Genomic DNA, 20,772 nt, shown 5'->3' with positions numbered 1-20,772 from the left:
CAAGGAAAAGGTGCAGTAAGCATTCGTTAACAGTTTCAAAACGTAGTGCCCCATTTAGTGGTTGGCGAGCCTTCCTGTGGCGGCGTGGTTGGAACTGGATGAACTTTTGAGGTCCCTTCCAACCCCAGCTGTTCTATGATTATTTGAAAGTGAAGTGGCACCCCCTCTTGTTCTTATTTCATCTGGATTTCTTGTGGGGCCTCAAGGATGTCGGGGACGTAACTTCACTGCTAGGAGAGCTGTCAGAATCATTTGCTTTTCTAAGTATTTGTTCAGTGTCTGCTGTAGAATTGCTTGGGCATGATACCCTTGTAAGGCAATCTGTCTTACGCTGTTCTGATTTAATGTCTTTGGTTACCTGAACGATGGATTCAACGTTAGGATATGTCATATGTGGTTTTGTATTGCACCTAGTTAGCCTTAACCTTTTTCCTTTGGCAAACCTCTAGTGATTAAAAAAATAAATTAGTCTGGCTTAATACAGTTTTAAAATTAGAGGTTGATTTTTAGTGTCATGGAATGTTTAGTGGAATGTTGCTCACATATGGACCATTATTAGGTAATATGCAGCATGACTGCATTTAAAGAAGTCCCAAGTGTGGCTTTCTCCTTCTGATAGGGTTCATGCAGTTCTGCCTCAAGAAAGCAGTACTGAAAATCATTGTAAACACTGAAATAGGGGAGAAGACATTTAAGCAACTGTGTGACTTCAGCTGCTGCCTTTTTGCACCAAAGGAACTGCAACTCGGTTATATGACGGTGCTTCAGGAAGGTCACAGGGTTCTTGATTCTGAACTTCTAGGAAGGGCCAACGTGATTTGATAGTGGGAGGGGTGCAGTCTCCTTGCTGAACTTCAGGTAGTTGAGTGCATTTGTACAACTGGGCCAGAAACTTAAGGTATGTCCTCTTAGATGCTTTCCATCCTCCTGCTGTGGCTGAACACTTGAGTTTTGACATGGCCCAAAGAAACTTCCAGCTGCTGTTTTCGCTCCCTGTCCTCAGTAGTTTGCTGCAGATCAGTGCAATTGGCTAAAACCAGCCCGACTTTACAACACTTGTTTATCAAGTTGCTTTTGCACTTAGATCACTTTCTCTGTGTGGTGCACTTCACAGATGCTCGTGTGGTGGTGCAGGAAGGGGTGGGAATAAGGATGGGGGTGAAGAAGAGGAAGAACAGACTGCTGCTTTTAGAGGAAGTGCTTGTTTGTGCTAACTTATAGTGATTGAGAAACCTTTGGTGTAAGCAGCATAATAGGCTGGTAGGGTATTTTCTGTGTACCTGTGCAAGCAGCAGACTGTCAGACCAAACTTCCCTTGCTAGCAGAACAAGTAATTCTAGCATAAGTACAGTTTGCTGTCAGATCTGGAGCAGTGCTAGTGATTTCCTTGGACAGACACCATTTGGCTCTTGAAAAGGCACAAGTCCAAACAATGCATCATTTTGTAAGGCAGTCAAATGCTGAAGCAGAACCACTCTCCTTTTTGCATTTAATCAGAGAAGGAATAATAAGTGATGTTTTGTCTCCAGCACAGAGGTGGAAATGTTCAGTTCAATGTTTATTTACTCTGAGGGCCAGCCAGATATACTTGAATTGCTTTTCTCTCCAATACTAACATTAAAGCTATACTCACATTATTCTAGATAACTTTTAAAGTAACGTGGCCATCTTCTGAGAAGAACTTGGAAAAAAGAAATGAAGCTTGACAAATAAATGGAATGACTGGGCAATTATAGGCTTGCTAGCCAAAAAAATCTGCAATTGAAACAGCATGGCTATTGGTGCCTATGTCCATGCAGTAACCTCAGCAAAGAATTGAAGGGGGGCAATGGAGAAAGCAGAAAGGTGCTGTTGCATTAAGCTTCTGCACTCTTGTTTGAACCTTGAACCTCGTTTTTTTGTTGTTTATAGCTTTGTTGATGTCATGCATGATATTACAGTACGATCTACTAGTGAACTAAGGAGAACTGTGACCACAGTGGTTAAAGCCTAGGTAGATTCAGTCAGAACTGGTTCTTAGCTATCTTCCTTGTGAGATCAGTGATAAACAATGGGAAGGCAGATATATCTGTATGCAAAGATGACTCAAGATCTCTTCATCTTTTGGTTCAGAATGAAAAAGATGAAACTTCCTATAAACTGTAGAATCTCTGTCGGTGATAGAATGTGTATTAAATCTATAGAAAGCAAGTCCTGTGTAGCAAAATGCAGCTCTTCAGCATGATTTGTGAAAAGTCACAAGAAGGCTTTGATCCGGCTGTATGCTTATATGTTAAAGAAGGCAGTGGTAATGGAAGAGGCTGCTCTTGGAGACACTGGATGGTGGATAAGTGACTGGAAGTTGACACAATAAACCCTGAAACACGGGATGAGATGGGAGAATGCCTCAGCTCAATTCCACTTCTTATTCCCTTAGTAATTTCATCGCTTTTGGGCAGAACGGTTTCCATTCTTTCCAATTTGCTCACTCAAATTTTCCTTAAACCAGGCTTATTTCTCCTGTAAAGACTAAGATTTTGTAATTAACACACGCCTACTCTGCTGAAATGAATATTTCTTACACTAATAAATGCTGCAGCGATTTCCTAGCAGCTTCAGAGGAGGCACTGAAATTTTCTCCTGGTATCCAATTGGGCCCATTTAACTCCATGTACTGGCTGGGCTTTATTACTGCTTAATAAACTGTATGTGTCATTACCTGAATTGTGCTGCATGTTACATAGCTGAATTAAAGTCATCTGCTTTGGCAGTGGCTTGGGATATCTAGTTGCTTGTAGAACAGTACATTCCTATTCCTTGTAAGCAAGAGATATCTGGAAACATGCATTAAAAATAGTTCAGTCTTAACAGATTTGGGCAGAATGGCTGTTAACCCCATTTATGCTCTGTTTGGGAATTGATGGCTGTATTGCCCATCATCTGATCTCCAGTGTCACGAATGTGAAAGCACTGCTTGTCAGCCTCCAAGTCCTAAACGTGCTGGGAAACGTGATGGAAGTCATCTCCCCGAGGCATTGTGTTGTGTAATTATCTGGCTTGCACGCTCTGTGCTGCCCTTGTCATCCTGCTCAAAAAGAGAACTGCCGAATGTTGTGGGCCTTGGACACGACCTACGTAACCAGTCCTCTGGTTTGGAAACCCAGGAGGAGGCAGTAATCTTCCTGTGCTGCTTGGGTAATTCACAAACTGTGAGCATGACCCGTCTGAGGCACGGGATTGATGTGGTATCGCCTCGTCAGGCTTGTAGCACATCATTCTGTGCTTCATGCCGTTGCATTACGACCTACACCAAGGTGAGGGGTGGTAAAAGTGTGACAAGATAAGATTACAAGAAATCTGAGCAGCTTTTATACGACTTTCCTTACGGATTAGTCCTCAGTATATTAGTTGCCTGGTTTGTTGATGTTAACTACTCCTCCTTAGGTTCTACTATTGTCGCAGTGTGACCAAAGTTCAAGTAAAACATGTGCAGTTAGGCTGAAGAAGAGTGTAATCAAATTCCCTCCTCCCATCTGCATTTTATGAGTACATACTTCTGTATTTGTACTTCTCTTTATACCCTGCCTCTGAGCAGTGTCCAACATTAACTCCTTTCTGAAGCTCAAACAATTCTGCTTTCTCTTTCCAGTATTCCTTGGGAGTCCTTGGCAGGACAAGGGGAAATGGTTTTAAGTTGAGGAAGGGGAGATTTAGGTAGGATGTCAGGGGGAAGTTCTTTACAGGGGGAGTGGTGAGGTGCTGGAACAGGCTGCCCAGAGAGGCTGTGGATGCCCCGTCCCTGGAGGTGTTCAAGGCCAGGTTGGATGGGGCCCTGGGCAGCCTGGTCTGGTATTAAATGGGGAGATTGGTGGCCCTGCATGTGGCAGGGTGTTGGAGATTCATGATCCTTGAGGTCCCTCCCTGGCCATTCTGTGATTCTGTGGGAGTCCTGAAAATGACTTCTAAAACATCATCAAAAGTAGGGAGAACACATGTCAGAGGAAGGGAAATCATCTCCTCTTCTTATGGTGGTCCTGTGTGGATCCAGGAGTGGACTTGATGATCCTTAAGGGTGCTTTCCAATGCAGGATATTCTATTCTGTGACTTTTCCATAAATGCAGCTAAAATTTTTTATTTTGTTTGACTTCTATCTATGCTGCATGAATGACAGGTAAAATGTAAGCCTAATGCATTGCTTTTCTTTTGGGAAGGATAATAATGCAAGAGTATTTCGTAGGTTGACCCTTTATGAAATGAAGCCATTAAACTCATGAGGAAAGACTGCCATATTAGAAATTCTTGTTGATATTCAGTGCTTCAATTTAGTAAAGTATTATCAGTGAAGTTTTGGTGTTACTAAACAGAGTTGTGCTGTATGCATTCATGGATGCACATCCTCCTCAGTATTTCAGTCCAGCTCCTCTGTGGATGCCATTTAGTTTGTATTTGGAGCTCTTTGTTAGATAAGAGCTTGTGGAATATTTACTTCCATCAGGTAAATGAATTTGCCTCCCTGTTCTTGTTACAAAAGAATGCTACCATTGAAGCTTGCTGAATTTGGAATAAGCTTTGAGGAAGAATGAGGATCTGTCTAAAACACATCTGAACCCAGCCTAGGGGCTGGCAAAGGAGCTGAAGACCTTTCCAGAGGCTGTTGCTCTGCAGTTGATGTATTAGACGCTCATCTGGAGTCAGATGTAAGTGCTGCAGGAAGAGTAGCGTAATGCTCACCACCAAATTGGCATAATGGAATAGTAATTCCCTGTTACTTTAGATAAAACCTGTCCATTGGGCCTTTTGATATTGCACTTGAATACTGCAACTGTTTTTTCTTTTTGACGTGTTTGACATATACTGTTCTTTTTATGTGTCAGTTACAGCTTCAAAGTCTACCTGCATCATCTGTCATCCCTTATTCCGTCTTTTAAATTACTGATCAGTTCCCATCATCTTCCACTTTGGGCATGACTTCATCAGTCATTGAACAGCCTTAACAGCCTTGCTCAAATGGCCCAAACCTCACCTCTGTTTCTTTCTGCTGCCTCTTTCCCCTTTGCCATGAGAAATGCTCCCAGCCTGCTGCCATTCTGCTTGTGTATTCAGGCTGCCCCACTGCATTGTAAAACGTTCTGCCTTCCTATCCATGCTTCTGCTATCTTGTAACTACCTACTAAATGAGGTACATAGAGGAATTAAGTCAAATCCCTCATTGCAGTGACAAGAGAAGAAACTGAGCATGAGAAGAAGCAATAATCTTTAAACCCATGTAGTGCAGAAGTGTTATTTGTGACCCTTAGTCCACAATACCATGCGCATGTACTGAAAGATTTCTGAGTAGGAAAACCCAATATGTAATCTTACTAATTCTACTGAAGGTAATTTTGCCTCAGTCTGCCAGCAATTAAATATTTTATTACTGTAATTAAAATAATCACTCCTACTCTGGAACCTGTGCTCTGCTGGGTTTTTTAACCCAAAGCTTGTGTTACAAGCATGTGCGTTCTGCTGTTTTTTTCCCCTAATTTAATTTTAATTCCTATTTATGTTAAACTAAAATAGCTATTCAAGGAGTGAGCTGGAACCTCGTATACTGAAGTAAGGTAAAAGAATCCCATCCCTTCCTGATGCAGCTTCAACACAATGCTAACGCTGGAAGGTGGAAAGAGGTGTAATGGCTTTAAGGTCAGGCAAGGTTCAGGGTGGCTATGGGGAAAAAAATTCTTTTTCAGAAAGAGCAGTGAGGTATTGGAGCAGGTTGTGCAGGGATGTTGTGGAGTCACCGTCCCTGGCAGCTTTCAAGAAGGGATAAATATGGCACTGTGGGACGTGGTCAGTGGGCACGGTGGGGATGGGTTGATGGTTGGGCTAAGTGATCTTTGTGTTTTTTTCCCAACCTTAATGATTCTGTTCTGTGAAATGAACTCTACCATATGCAAATCCAAGTGATGAGAAGGAAGTGCTTCAGAGAAACCAAGGAGCTTATGAAGAACTTGACCGATTACTTGTCTGGGCCTTGATTTAGTAACCCTAGGCAGGGCATCTCAACTCTTTTTAGTACAGAATGAGTGAAGAAATGCTTTCTTGAGACCTTTATGTAGTGAACTGTTTATTGCAAATGGGTTAAAACGCTTGAGAATTAAACCTTGCCCTATAACATGTGTTCAGTAATTTATTTTAACTTCTCTCACGTGATTTGACTAGCTCAGAAGGAAATTCTAGGCTTACATTGTTATTGCGGTCATTAGATCTCAAAATTTAAGTAATTTGGGGTAACTTGGGAGGGGAAAAACCCAGACTAAAAAAAAAAAGCAAAAAAAAAAAAAAGCTGTTGGCTGCATGAACAAATTACATACACAGAATCCTCTAGGGTACAGCTCTGAGGTAGGTATCAACAGGAAGGAGCTCTTGAGATGCTCCTTTGCTACGCTTCCAGTAGATGGTGTGTTTGTAGGGTCACGGTAACAAGAGCTGCTGATGTCTCCACTTTCTTCAGTCTCTTACATTCTCTGCCTGATGGTCTGGTTTATGCTAGAGCACACAAAGATTTGTCAGCTGGTTGGAATATATTTCAGAAATAACGTACAGTGGCATATTTTGTACCATTCTACTCATAAAACTCTCCTTCCTTAGAGTATGAAGGTTTGCTCAGATCTTGTGTGCAGAAAGATGTGTATACTGTGGATATCTCTTCATTGAAATTTTGAATATTTTAAATACTAGTCTTTCAGATTATATTCCTGACAGCTTATTTCTGCTCGTGTTTGCTCGAGGAATATCATTCTGGTCTGAATTTACACAGTGATATGCTTCTCTATCAGTGCAGTTGACTTTCTAGTATTAATAAGTTCACGGGAGCTATGGGATCTTAGGTGCAAAGTAGCTGGCAACTTCCAAAAGACTGAACACAAGTCTGCGTGGCTAGGGAGCAAGTGGCAATCTATGAATCATCTTCCTGGCATAGGAGTCATCTTCCTGGCTTAGTACTGGAATATCCTATGCTGATTCTGAAATGGAACCTGCCTTAATTTCCCAGAGTTTGTTAGCCCTGTGCTGGATGTTGTGAGGGTCTCAGGCAAACACGATATGCTTGTTATATATTTATGTATGTACACTGATATATATATTCCTCTGTGGCTTCCTGCAGGACCACACAGGAGTACAGTTAGGCATCATTTAAACATGAAGAACAATGGCATTTCAATGGAAAGTTCAGGGGTAGGAGGGACCGTGGAATGAAAGACCCTACACGAGGCAAGGACAATGGAAAGCATGAAGCAGGAAATAGGGTATATGGTAAAGGGGGGGCACAATATCCTGAGAAAATACTATTGAAATTTTTAAATGCTTGCTTTTTGTTGCAGATTAATCAGCCACTCGATGGGGATTAACAGTGGAGCACCTCTTTGTGTCGCCTTTCCACCTCTCTGTAGCAAGAATAACAACTTCAGCACTTCTTCAATAATAATTATGAAACTGGTATTAACTGAATGGCAATTATGGATTTTTAACTCTAACTCACAGTAAACCAGCAAGCCATATGTTGAAATTCCTACCAAATAGCTTTCCATTCTTTATGTCTCGTATCTATCCAAGAAGTTGCAAGATACTTGTTTGTACAAGAGGAATATAAGCATTACTTGCCTGAGGAACAGAAGGTGAAAGAGAAGACACCCTAACTTGTTTGTGGAGTTATGGTAGTATTATTTATATAGATATAACATATATATATATTTTTATGGTAATGAAAATGGCTCCCCAGAATGCTGACTCGGAATCTATGCAAGTTCAAGATCTACCTGTGGCACAGCTTCAGAAACCAGAAAACAAGGAGAATGAAAGTAGAGAGGAGACCATTAGTGAAGGATCCATAGACCGGATACCGATACGCCTGTGGGTGATGCATGGTGCAGTAATGTTTGGCAGGGAATTTTGTTATGCCATGGAGACAGCTTTGGTAACGCCTGTATTGTTACAAATTGGTAAGTAATTCTCATTTTTTGTTAATCAATATTTTAGACACCATTTCTCATTGAAATCATAAGGAAGTGTGATCCAGTAGCTGCAAATGAGAATAAAAAGGGTTTTGTTTTTTCATCCTTGGCTGTGCCACGGATCCAGTATGTGACCATGTTCAAGTGGGGAGGAGTTCTGTCTGCATTTGTCTTCTTTAATATTGCTTCTCACTGTAAACACTTAACCTGATCTGAATTCGCATCTAAAACTCTTTATTAAAAGATAGGCATCCTCAAAACTAGCAACATTAGACTATAAAAGACTTCAGTGAAGCTGTTTTTGATTTATGGAGAAATGCCTCAGGTTATAATGCTTCAGAATAACTGCTTACATGATTTTGCTTTTCCGAGTTCTAACGAAGTGCTATATTTCTTTTAAACTACTGGTGAGTCTTGTTTTATCTGGTTAGTGTCCATAGTTTGATCAAACAAACAAATATTAATAAAACATGACATGAATAGCTTGAGGGAAAAAAAGAGAAAGAGGAATTGGAATAGGAGTAGATAGTGTTAGATTTTGTGGTGAGTACTGCAGTTAGATTGCCAATAAACTGTTTCCAATATCCATAGTACCTTATGAAATCTAGGAAATCGTGTTCTCTGTCAGATATCAGAAAATATTACATGAGTGTGAATGGAAGCACTGCACTGAGCATGTGAATAAGTTGATGTGTTTACATTGTGTAGAAGTATGTACAATATATGAATACTGTTTGTTTGCTTTGGCTTACACATGCAGTTGTTCCTTTACCACGCTCGCTTGTAGGCAACGAGAAGCACCCAGCCACGTCTCTAAAATGTTCACTGAACAGCATTTACAACATTGTTTTAAAAATTCAAGGTCAGCTTTTGAAATGAAACATGTCATATGATAAAAAAGTATATATGAGATAAAATGTGTGAGCATGCCAATGCACATGTTCCTTCCTGCACTCTTCTTGCAGTTAAAAATGTGCTTTCACATGAAATTACTAGTGGATTTATTTTAGATCAGCAGATGAGTCAATAACCGATGCAGACAGAGCTGTGAGAGATCCTGGTGGGTTGCTGCTCCAAGATTTCCTGGAAACTTTCATTCCTGGAGCTCATGTGCCCCTCTTTTGATCTCTCAATGATAATTGGAATGGATTATATGTGTTTTCTAAATAGAGGCTTTCTAATTGACTTGACTTGCTGAACGAAACATGTATTATCTTCATCTAAGAAAGCTCATAATGTCTGTAAGGTATTTTGGTTTTAGATAAGTCCAAATTCAGATGTCTAAGGTACTTGAGTTGTATTAGGAGCTTTGATTCAATTACTGTCAACCATGCATGCAAAGTACTTGTGTCATGCTTAGCGTGGAGAAAACCCCAGTTCTGTAAGTGACCTATACTTTTTGCTTGCTTTCTTGTTTGTGCTGGCACTTGGATGTTTAAAATGTATAGCTGGCTAAGTTGACTTTACCTTACCAATGATTAAGGTCAGACAGTATAAACAAACCATCCTTTTGATTACTGATCACTCCGCTAGTTTACATTTCTTTTGTGAGCTCTTCTAGCAAATCTGTTTCCTCCAGATAATTGGAAAAATCTCTCTTCCCTTCCTTCCCTAACCCCAGTGATCAAAATAAAGCTGGGATTTGGGGGAAGGGAAAGCAAGAATAGAGCACTCGTTTCTAGAAAAGCTGGCAAAATGACAGAAGACCGCAGGGATGCAGGGACGATGTTCACTGCTGTGTAGAGCTGAAATGGAGGTAGCTGGTTACAGGTGTTAGGTTTTGGATTCTCTGGCTCACGTTCCCCTTCAGCAGAGGAATAAATAACATTGGCTGCACTGAAGGGTTAAGCTATTCATGGGTGACTTTATATACCTGTTCTGTAATTACCTCTTACACGGTTCTGTTTACTTTTATCAATCTCAACATCTGTCTGCCTTGACAGGAGCTATATTTATTCCTCATCTGGGGGGCTGTCTGTAGCTGTTTCACTGCTGCAGTATTCCTTCTGCTTTGTGATCTGGTAAATCATAGAATGAATCATAGAATGGCCTTGGTTGGACAGAATCTCAAAGATCATCTGGTTTCAACCCCCCTGCTACAGGCAGGGTCACCAACCACCAGACCAGGCTGCCCAGAGCCACATCCAGCCTGGCCTTGAATGCATCCAGCGATGGGGCATCCACAATCTCCCTGAGCAACAACATTCACTTGTTTTCAGTGTGAGGTTAGTATGGCTTGAGAAACTTTCTGAGAAGTGGCAAATGGAGGAGTGACTCAGCTGGCAAACTTCACACGTGGTAAACTGAACAACCAGAAGCCTTTGGGAGTGTGCAAGACAGACTCCTCCTTTCAGGTGTACATTAATTATTAGGAATTAAGTTTTCTGGTTTGCTCCACACCTCAAATAGACTTTCTGGTAGCTGAAATCATAGAATCATTCAAGTTGGAGAAGACCACTAAACTTACCTAGCCGAACCATCAGCCCATCACCCACTTCCCACATCCCGCAGTGCCGCATCTACACGTTTGATGAACGCTTCCAGGGACGGTGACTCCATCTCCTCCTTGAAGAGCAGCCTGTTCAAGGCTTGTCTGCTCTGAGGAGAAACTTCTAGTATCCAGCACACACCTTCCAAGTTATGCTCCGGAAGGTCAACCACCTGTTGTTGTGTAAGCCAGACTCCAGCAGCTGTAGGAGGTGTCCCTTGAGGTCCTTCCTTTCCAATTCAGTGGTTGGGTTGTAAATGTGTTTCAATTTCCAGAAGTTCTGAATTTGTAACAGACGAGCTCCAGGCAGCAGTGGGAGCTGGTTGAGTCAGAGGATGCTGTACATTAGAGAGGTCTGGAAGTCCTTGAATGCTGTACACCCACCAAAATGCCTTCAAGGATTGTAATCCTTGTCGTTATTGCCGTGTTCAGATTGATGCTACGTTGCGTTCTCAGAAGTGCAACTACAGCTTGTTAACAGTTTTGCCATAAAAGGGTTTTAGTAGCTTGGCAACAAGAGCAAGCCAGACACATCACAATTTATTCTAACTTGTTCGTTGACTTCTTACTGTCTGCAGCAGAGGAATTCAAAATTAAGAAGATAACTTGCTTAGAATACTTTGGAGAACATAAATATGCCAAATATGAGACCTAGCAAGCTGAGTTCAGATGAAACAGTATTAGTTGGTACTTCTGTAAAAGTAGAAAGATTTCTCTAGAAATCTTCATCAACCTTTATTTGGAGGCTCATTCAGTCAGCAGTTCCTCCTACCCATTGTGAAAACTATGCAAGAAAATAAAATGTCACACACTCTGGTGTGTGTACTTGTCACTTCAGGGTTTTGGAGAAGCTGGATGATTTCATGCTACTATTTAGGATGCTCTCTACATTAACACTGACTTATCCCAACTGCTGGTTGCTTCCTCTGTCTCATCTCAACCATGTTATAAATTACATACGAGTATGAGGAAACCTTTGTCTTCCGAAACATCTGGTACATAATACTGCTTATCAGCCAGAGGAGTTAAAATCCTGCTATTGTTTATGAGTGGCAGTGTATTTTCTTCCATCGTTAATCGTGGCTTTCAGGGATTCAATCTCTGAACCTCCTTCCAGTTCATAATAGGTCGTGGAAAATTTGGGTGCCGAACCGTTTTGGAAATGATTTTGTATAGTAATTTCTGTGAATGAAAGTGAGGAGAAACTAATGACCATTGTGGCTTAACCTTGGAGAAATGCAGCTTATTGAAGAAACTTGTGCAATGAAATCAGGACGCAGAAGGTGAGATCTGTGACCGTTTCATTAAGGCTGCAGGACAGAAATCTGTGGCTTGTGGTGGCTTCTGCTTTCAGAAGAAATTCCCATGTGACAAATGAGCGGTGGTAGCTGTGAGCACAAAGCTTCACATTTTGTGTTTAATATGATGAAAGCTTTGCCAAACCTTTGCTATTGCTTCAAAGACTCTTTCCAATGCTAGCATTACCCTATAAATAGTTAATAGGCAGAGAAATGACTGTCAGCACCAAAACTGTTCCTCATTCCCCTGCGTAAATTATTAAGTACATTACATGAGCACATTTAGAAAGAAACAATGTGCATTTACTGAAAGAAAAGCACGAGCAGTTTGTGTCCTGCTTGCCTTTACAGTGTCATTAAGTTTACTGTAAAAAGTCTTTCATTGCTATGTTTTAACCTAAGGTGTGCATCGAATATGTGATATTGTGGAAACTGACTGAAATGTATCAGGTCTGAGAAGCAAGAATGGCTTTTTTTTAATGTATTTTGTATTGGAGTGCCTGTCTGTGATGGCATTATTCTGTTATGCTGGGAGATTTAATGGGCTCTTGTAATGAATGTTAGCTGATCTGGCATTAAATGTTGAGGGTTTTGGTTTTAAGCTTAACCCTGAGCATGTGTCATTTAGGGCAATAACACAAAGGAATAGTATTCCTGGAAACTGAGTATTGCAGTGCTAGTTAATAGATACTAATATAAAGAAAGGCTGAGCTCAGCAGAGCAGAGTACAAAACGTGGCTCATTTCATTTGGAAAAGAAACTATTTATGTCACTGTGTGCTCTCAAAGTGACAGAAGGCTGTCATTACTGCTGTCTCAAATATGGGATAGCTGTTTTGGGGCTTGAACTGTCAGTCCTTGGCTACATTTTTTTCTCAACTGTTGTGACTAATTGCATTATCTTACACTAAAATTCCTACAGCCTAAAGCTTAAGACTGTGCTTCCAGGGTCTTGAAATGTAGTTCATGTGAAATTGCCAGTATGGAAAAAGCATGTCTAAGAGGTAACAGAAACTGCTGATCCTGAGAAATCTCAACGTGGTCGCTGGGAAGTCATTACCCCAGAAAGATTTAATGTTACGGGGTGAACTTCCATTACGAAGGAGTCAGTCTCCCAGTTGCAATTCAGCGTTGGTACCTGTCGGAGAGGAATGAGTGTAGGTAAAGAGGAGATTATGGAGGCAGAGTTAGAATCAAGCATGAAATGTTAACGATAAGCTGGCCTTTAGGTACGTTTCTTCAAAGGAATTAAAGTATCAGTTGCTGACTCAATTCTGTGTGGAAGGAGATTGTCTCCCAAGGCTGAGCCTGAGATCAAAGGCAATCTCGAAACCTTAAAGATCTGGTGGGGGGATGGAAACAAAGGGATGGATGAGCTTTTAGAGGCTGCCTATCATTCAAGCGAAAAAACCTTGCAGATGGACGAGCTTCTTCAACAGAAAAGCTGTTAATTTCAGCTCAGCTCACTGTCACCTTTATTCCTCATCTCTGTCCCAGGATGCTGAGAGTGAATTGCAGATCTGTATTCCTCCTTGAAGCTGACCCGTGCTGAGGAGGAGGGCTGTTACACAGCTGACCTGCGGACAACAACTGAACTTACAGTGGCTCCAGAGAACCTGAATTATTAAATTCTTAATTGAACACATGCTTTAGCCTTGGTAGCTTTGAAGATACTGTCCTTAAGGTCATGTGAAGTTGGAATTCAGATTTCAAATGGTGGAATGTATGAAACTGCGATATTTTGCCTTCGAGACAAGTGCTGATTGCCCTATAAAACCTCTCCACCCATCGTTTTTTAGTTATTGACTAATTTTGTGTCTACTAAAGAGTTGTGTAATACTAATTTTACTGTCTGTCTTCCTAACCAAAAGCAGGTCAATGAGACTTTCATATCATACATCGTGTTTCTCTTGCATAAAACACCTTCTGACCTTAAGTTTACACCAGCAGCAGTTTTTGAAAGTGCAGCCTTTTGTAAGAGCTTTGGGTAAGGATTTATTTAAGGCATTAAAAGAAGGTGCTGTGCAATTCTCCAGGGTTTTGAAAGATAGAGGCAGGGGCATGGGCTTTGATTTCCTATCAATGCAAATGCCAAGTAGTTTGTAGGTTGTGCAGTAGCTGTTACTTATGGAGCTTTTATTTTATGTATATGTGTATATAAATAAAACTGTCCTGTTATTGTTTTCTCTTAAAGTGACACCAAATCTGTCCTTCAGAGGCACAAGTCTACCTAAAACCAGCCATACTTTGGCATGTTTTCTCCCATTCTGAGTCTTAAGTGAAAGTCCCCGATCTTCTGTGGGAACATTAAAACAGAACTGGCTTATTTTTATTCCTTGCATGGAGTGTTTGCAGTGAAAATTCTGCATAAGAACACTTTGAACCTTCTCAAGTTTTCCTTTTGAAAGCTTTTGTAATCTGAAGGCAATGTGAGTAACAATGTATCAGAGGAAACACTGACATCTGAGAGCTGTGGACAGAGAGAAAAATCACAATGTGCAAGACAAAGCAAATTGTGTGACAATGCACACTGTCAGCACTTGTGAGGGGATGAAAATTTAAAAGCAGTTCTTAATTTTGTTGCCATTTATGTTCTTCAAAGCCATTTATTTTTCTGCAGAGATTGACACGTCAGTCTGTGATATGTGGGAAGAGCTCAAGGCCTCCAGAAATAATCATCCCCGTAAGAAGGGAATGAATATCTCTTTTCTTCTGTAGCCGCTTCTATCTAATAGTAAATCCTTCGTGTTCAGCATGCTGCCTTCTCTTTACCTTCATTAGCCAAGGTTTAGGAGAGGTCAGGCTTTTTGAAGAGATGTGGGAGAATCCTTTGACATCTATTGTGTCTTTTACTGAGAGTGGAAACAGATCTCCTGTTTCTGTGCATAGAGCAACAAGGATGGGAGATGAGAAGCTGGGGCAGATTCAGGTCTTGTGAGCACGTGCTAAAGCCCAGTGGCTTCAAACATGACCCTTTATGAACCTTTCTTCATAATCTGCCTCCAACCCACGTGTGATGGCAGCCAAATTGGCCAAATCTCTCAGCTTTTAGTACTCGTATCTAAACAGACTTCAGGACAGCACGGTGCCAGGTGAAGCTTCAAATACACGTACAGTGCACACAGAACTTCCTGTACTGTCTGAAAAGAATTTGACCCTCACCTATGACTTAGAGGTAACTCTGCAGTGATAACAGCGTAGTGATAACAGATGCAACACCATAGTGCTTCCTTCCTCTTTATTACCAAGTAATTGCGGGCGAGGCAGTTTTCCAATTGCCTTTTCCTTACTGTAGAAAGAAACCTTTCGACTTTTAGGATGAGTTCTGATGATGAAGACCTGTAAATGCAGAACTGAAATTTGTGCGCCTGGCTGTGCCAGGTCTCAGATTGAGGGTTTTCTATTGAAAGTGGATTGTGAATCAAGTTATGAAAAGGGAGAAAAAGTACTCCTTAATGAACAAGAGTCTTTACTTTTCAAGGAAATAAAATTAAGGCCACTTCTGAAATGAAAAGAATGTCAACAGGCTGCTGCCAAATCACGTAATGCTTTAATAAAGCTTGCTTCAAGAGGATTGTCAAAGCTGCAACCCCTTAAGCTCAGTTCTCCTCTGAGTCTCCTGTGTGCTTGTTGCAATAGCATTTCTGCTGTGATGCACCCTCTGGGATTCTGTCTTAGTCATCCTCTTTTAACGAAACAACAGTTGAGAAGGTTTCAGATATGCTTCCTGCAGGCTATTTTGCAAGAAAGTAATGGAAAGGTTTTGAGCTGCTGATTCAGTCTGATGATAAAATTTAATACAAGTCTATTTAATTAAACGTGGAAAAATTGGGTCGTAGATCTTATTTACATGGGTTTGGATAAATCCCCAATAGCTCCTGTCACTCTCTGAACTCTTGAGTAGCAGTGGGTACAGGGCAGCACAGATGCATCTTTTTCCATAAATGCATAAACCAGGCAATGTCCTCTTAACATTTAGTGATCATCTGCTGGAGGTTTATGGTGGGGTTTTTGCAGGGTAGTAAATGCAGAGCATTACAACTGAATACGAGCTGCTTTTGTACAGAAATAAATTGGATCGAAAAGAGCTCATCAGTCGAGAAAGCCTTACTTGCCCCCAATCAGAACAACCTGAAATTCTAAACTGGGGAAAAAAGAATAAGGTGAGGTCTTGTAAATGACTGTTATCACTGTAACGTGTCTCACCTGTCCTTACACACATCACATCTTCAGAGATATCTTCCATGTTGTCCTCAAGGAGCCTTAAAATAAAGCTATTTCCCCATAGAAGTGCTGCTTCCAGCGCTGCAGTCACAGAACACCAGTCAGTGTGGCTCTGCCCTCAGCACTGTCTTTGCCAAGTGTCCCATCGTGACGCAGTGCAATTTCTCCTAATGCAGTGATTAATTTTTTGTGCCTTATGTTGAAATTACCTTAAACTTGGATTTCTGTCCCCCAGATCCTGATTTCTTAGTCTCTCCCACTCAAGCAATAAACAGAGCTGGATCATTTTCTATGTGTTTTTTCATGTATAGACTGTTTAAAAACATGGATTTCCTCCTTTTATCAGTTGTCCTGCTCTGTCAACAATGGTTTTTCAATAATTCAGTCTATCAGAACTAAGCACCTGCCCTCAGGATAACCAGCAAATTCCCAGTGTATTCTGCTAGCTTTAAATGAGCTCTTGGTCTAGGGGTGTTTAATATCTGTTACAAATGTTTTATCTGGATGCTTCTAGAAATTATTATTTTATTTTTTTGAGAGCAGAGATGGAGCTTGCACTCTTCAGAGTTTATGTGGTTGGCTAAAAAATTAAGTTTAAATTGCATATTGTAAAATCAGTGCTAAACATTGACGCTCTAGGATAAACCTTCAAGAATCTAAAGGCAGCAGAGTGCCTCTGGTATTCAGATAAATGATTGTTTACAGGCATGGAGTAGTTGTAGTGGATACGGTTGCAGCATTCCCTGTGTTTTCTTTGCCTGATTTGGAAAGCTGGGAGTAAGCTCTCACCACGCCAGGCATTTTCTGGCAAGGAGGAGTCATTACAGGCATACCTGCTGTCTTACACGGGCTGCATCAGGTGACCTGAAAATGATTGTTTATCATACTGTGATGCAGATATGACAAATTATGTAGCGATGAGATGCCTCTGCAGCCTCAAAACATCTGATCTTGTCTTTTGTTCCAAGCTGTGGCACAAATGAAGAGCAGATGTACTCTTTCTTTCTCCCTTTCTTTATTTTTCCAAGGAACTCAATGATGAAAGGTTGCTGCTTGTTGGAATTCAGCGTCTGTTTCTCTCCTCTGTAGTTCTGCCTATTTGGAATGATGCCATCTTGGTGGGTCCTCCTGTAACTCATGCATGGATTTCAGTGCCTATCTTTTGTAAGTTCAAACAGCAACACGAAGGTTACAGGCAGACTGATGTACAGCACAGCTGCTTTTCACAATGAGACAAATTTGCCTGGCTGTTTGGAAAAGAGTTCTGTGTTATCCATACTGGGGCCTGATTTTCATCAATTGAGTATTTGGAAAGGAAGTGTTTGCTATCTTGTTGGGGTGCTCCATCGATATATATATATATATATATATATATATATATATATATATATATATATATATATATATATATATATATTATAATTTAGAGGACTTTGAAAGTACTGCGTCCAGGTCTGGGGCACCCAGTACAGGAAGGACGTGGAGCTCTTGGAGAGGGTCCAGAGGAAGGCACTGAGATGATCAGAGGACTGGAGCACCTCTCCTATGAAGAAAGGTTGAGGGAACTGGGTATGTTTAGCTTGGAGAAGAGAAGGCTCTGGGGAGACCTCATTGTGGCCTTCCAATGTTTGAAGGGAGTGTATAAACAGGAGGGGGAACGGTTGTTCATGAGGGTGAACAGCGACGGGACAAGGGGGAATGGTTTTAAACTGAGACAGGGGAGGTTTAGGTTGGATATTAGGAGGAAGTTTTTCACTCAGAAGGTGGTGAGGCACTGGAACAGGTTGCCCAAGGAGGCTGTGGATGCCCCATCTCTGGAGGCATTCAAGGCCAGGCTGGATGTGGCTCTGGGCAGCCTGGTCTGGTGGTTGGCAACGCTGCAGATAGCAGGGGGTTGAAACCAGATGATCATTGTGGACCTTTTCAACCCAGGCCATTCTATGACTCTGAAATCAGCTATGCGTTTACGTCTCTCTGGAACACGTGTAGAACGTTCTTCAGTTGCGTTAATGTTCAAGCCAAAACATGCTAGTTTATAGAAGGAGGTATTTCAGAAAGTTGGAGGCAGGCTGTATAAACACCAATGTCTCTTTTATCAGACCCCATAAATTTAATCTGTTGCTTTCGGCAGTACTTTAAAAGGCAGGCAGTTGGTGTCATGAGTAACCATAGAGGGGAGACCACTTCTGGGGGGCAAAAAAAGCCCTCAGTTGGTTAAAAAGCTTCATATGATAGTCCTGCTGTTAGCATTTGTATGTGTAGAGCTTGTTAAGACCCCTGGTGAAGGCTGTTTTCCTGGAGCAGGGATCTGAGCGAGTGAGGAACCAGGCCTCCAAAGTGAAACGCGCAGTTCATTTGAAGCAAGTAGGCATAGCACTAACAGGATTTGTGTTTCACTCGATACAGCTACGTGAGGAATTAACCTCAATAAAGGCAACTGCGTAGAGGAACGTCGTTCTCTTTAGGAGCTTAATGTGGTTTATTTTCAGAATTCCTCCTTTTTTTTTTCTTCTTAAATGCACAATGAATAACAAACGAGGAGAATCGGTGCGTTAAACACCGATGTGTTTAATTCAGCACCAGCTTTAAAATAGCAAAGAACTGAACGGTGAGCAGTGTTACTGTGCTGTGCTGACCTTTTAGCTGGTAGGGCTGCCCAGTAGCACAGTTGTGACAGAAACGATCGCTGGCAGAGCGTTTATTCCCACCGCAAACAATCCGATAGTCCTAAAGGCTTTAGAAAGGGCAGAGGGTTGATTTTGCAGCATAGAAACAATTAGCAGTACCCTTTCAGTAAGGCTTTTATGGGGCTGCAGGCTTTTGGGGGAGCCTTTGAGACTTAAGAAGGGGAGAAAAGGGCTTCGGGGCTGCATGACATGAATGGCCCAAGGTAGGACCAGCCCACCTCTCTTCCCCTCTGAGCAGCCTGGGTATTTCCAGATGGATAAATGTCTGCTAGAAGTGAAGTTTGTACAAGATACCTGTCACGTGTGTTAGTTATTACATTTGCTCTGCTTTAAGTCAGCTGGGGTAACTCAGGAGGAGCTGCCTGCCCTGTTTACTGACCCTCACAAGGACTATGCAAATGTGATCTCAGCTGAAATTTAGAGATCAACTGTCCAGTCAGTAATCCCTGGGTGCTCACATGGCATCTGCAGGGGCCCACAAGCCAAAAAGCACCGTCTTGAGTTGCTGTTTTTGTGTGATTTCCAAGCATGGTCAAACCTAAAAACTGAAGAAGAAGCTAATTTCTGTCAATATGCAAAGACAAGTTCCTTGTGTTTTACTCACACGTAGTGTGTTTACTACACCGTGTAACCTGAGGCTGGAAATGAGCTGTTTTCTTTGCTGCTTGCAATGCAAGGACATGAATGGTGTGCTGATCATACTCTGCCTGGTTGCCTGCTTCACAAAAATAGTTTTTTTTTGCCTGCCCTCAGATCTGTTTGCCTTCCTTTCTCCTTGTTCCTGGATGCACTGACCAAATGCTGTGCTGGGCTAAGTATGCACCAGTCACTTGTTTGGCAGTGTCAACTTGTTTCCAGTGTCAACTGGAACCTTTCTGGTTTTTCAGGATTTTGAGGGTTGGTTGGGTAGAATTGGATGCTTCAGGAATAAACTAATGCTCTCATGAATGAGAATTTAATATCTAGGTGATTCTTTCCATTCCAGTGTTTCCTTTGTGAGCATAATATTTTCAAATCCGTAACGCTGTGCTGCGAGTCTCATAAGATTTGGGACATCCTGGCCATGCTCTCTACACTGCTGTGGCTTATTTTTGTTACTTAGGGCAGTGATCATGGCCCCAGGCTGCTGGAGTTCAAGGAGCATTTGGGCACCACTCTCAGACATAGGGTTTGGATTTGGGGTAATGCTGTGTGGAGCCAGGAGCTGAACTCAGTGATCCTTGTGGGTATCTTCCTTATCCGGATGTTGTATGATGCTGTGATTGTTTTGATCATTAACCAGACTTCTTATAGGGTGGAAGAAGGTCACTTCAGTCTCTGTTGAGGTTTGGCTTGACGTGAAGGAAAAATAGGTGTCAGCGCTGCTTTTTGGTTAGGGTTTGGTACAGCTACGTAGTAGATGGCCATAACCCAGGGTATTAATGTGTTAATTAAGCAAAAAAAGCTCCACTGTTGATAACAGGCTTATGAGTGGTTCTAAAAGATTTTATATTGTGTATCTTAAGTCTCTTGAGTTTGGGTATTTGAGCTGAAGTGCCTTTGTTTATAAATTTGCCAATATTGTTGAAGCTGTGATGAAAAACAATCGAGCTTGGGATAAACTGGGATGCAGCATATCTTCAGGCAACACATGTCATTGTAGCTGATGTCTAATCTTGCAGCGAACGGAGCGGCAAAGTGCTGCAGTGTTACGTAATGCACAGAGAAGTGGGGCATCACGTACAGCTCATGCATTTTAATTACGGCCCATAAAGGAGAGGAAGGATTAGTGTGGCACAACAATTAATTGATTGCTGCATTCATATATGGGTTTGCATACATCTCTGTTATACCTTTGGACCTGCTCTTCAATGGAGGTTTAATAGGAATTGCTTTTATTACTGCTGGTTAAGCATGCTGGAAGTTGCTAGGCTTTTAATCTGTATTGCATTTCAGCTCGTTTAGCGCTGTGATGCAAATTCATTGTTGGTGTCCAAGTGATATATTTCTGAATACTGCTTATTCTGAGGAAGACATGATAACAAGTTTCCTAAGGGCCAACGAAGATGGCCCAGGTAATCCAGAAACCCCCAATGAATTGGTTTCAGCAATGGGTTTTTAGTATA

The 20,772-nt window shown here is 41.5% G+C and overlaps 1 protein-coding gene across 6 annotated transcripts in view; it reads left to right on the top strand.

The window, feature by feature from the left end:
- SLC45A4 (solute carrier family 45 member 4) overlaps window positions 1-20,772 on the top strand; it is an 86,274-nt gene that overhangs the window by 42,099 nt on the left and 23,403 nt on the right. For 4 of the 6 annotated variants that reach the window (XM_052704791.1, XM_052704794.1, XM_052704789.1 and 1 more), the window contains exon 2: window positions 7,342-7,959. In XM_052704791.1, the coding sequence (XP_052560751.1) occupies window positions 7,716-7,959 (244 nt within the window). In that variant the 5' untranslated portion in view covers window positions 7,342-7,715. Of the gene's footprint in view, window positions 1-4,604; window positions 4,678-7,341; window positions 7,960-18,697; window positions 18,871-20,772 lie in introns of those variants that run through there. The other 2 variants (XM_052704793.1, XM_052704795.1) reach the window with 2 other exon arrangements.

This window comes from Tympanuchus pallidicinctus, unplaced genomic scaffold, assembly GCF_026119805.1.
Source record: "Tympanuchus pallidicinctus isolate F22 unplaced genomic scaffold, pur_lepc_1.0 scaffold5, whole genome shotgun sequence".
Taxonomy (NCBI): domain Eukaryota; kingdom Metazoa; phylum Chordata; class Aves; order Galliformes; family Phasianidae; genus Tympanuchus; species Tympanuchus pallidicinctus.
This window is presented reverse-complemented; position numbering and strand designations above follow the sequence as displayed.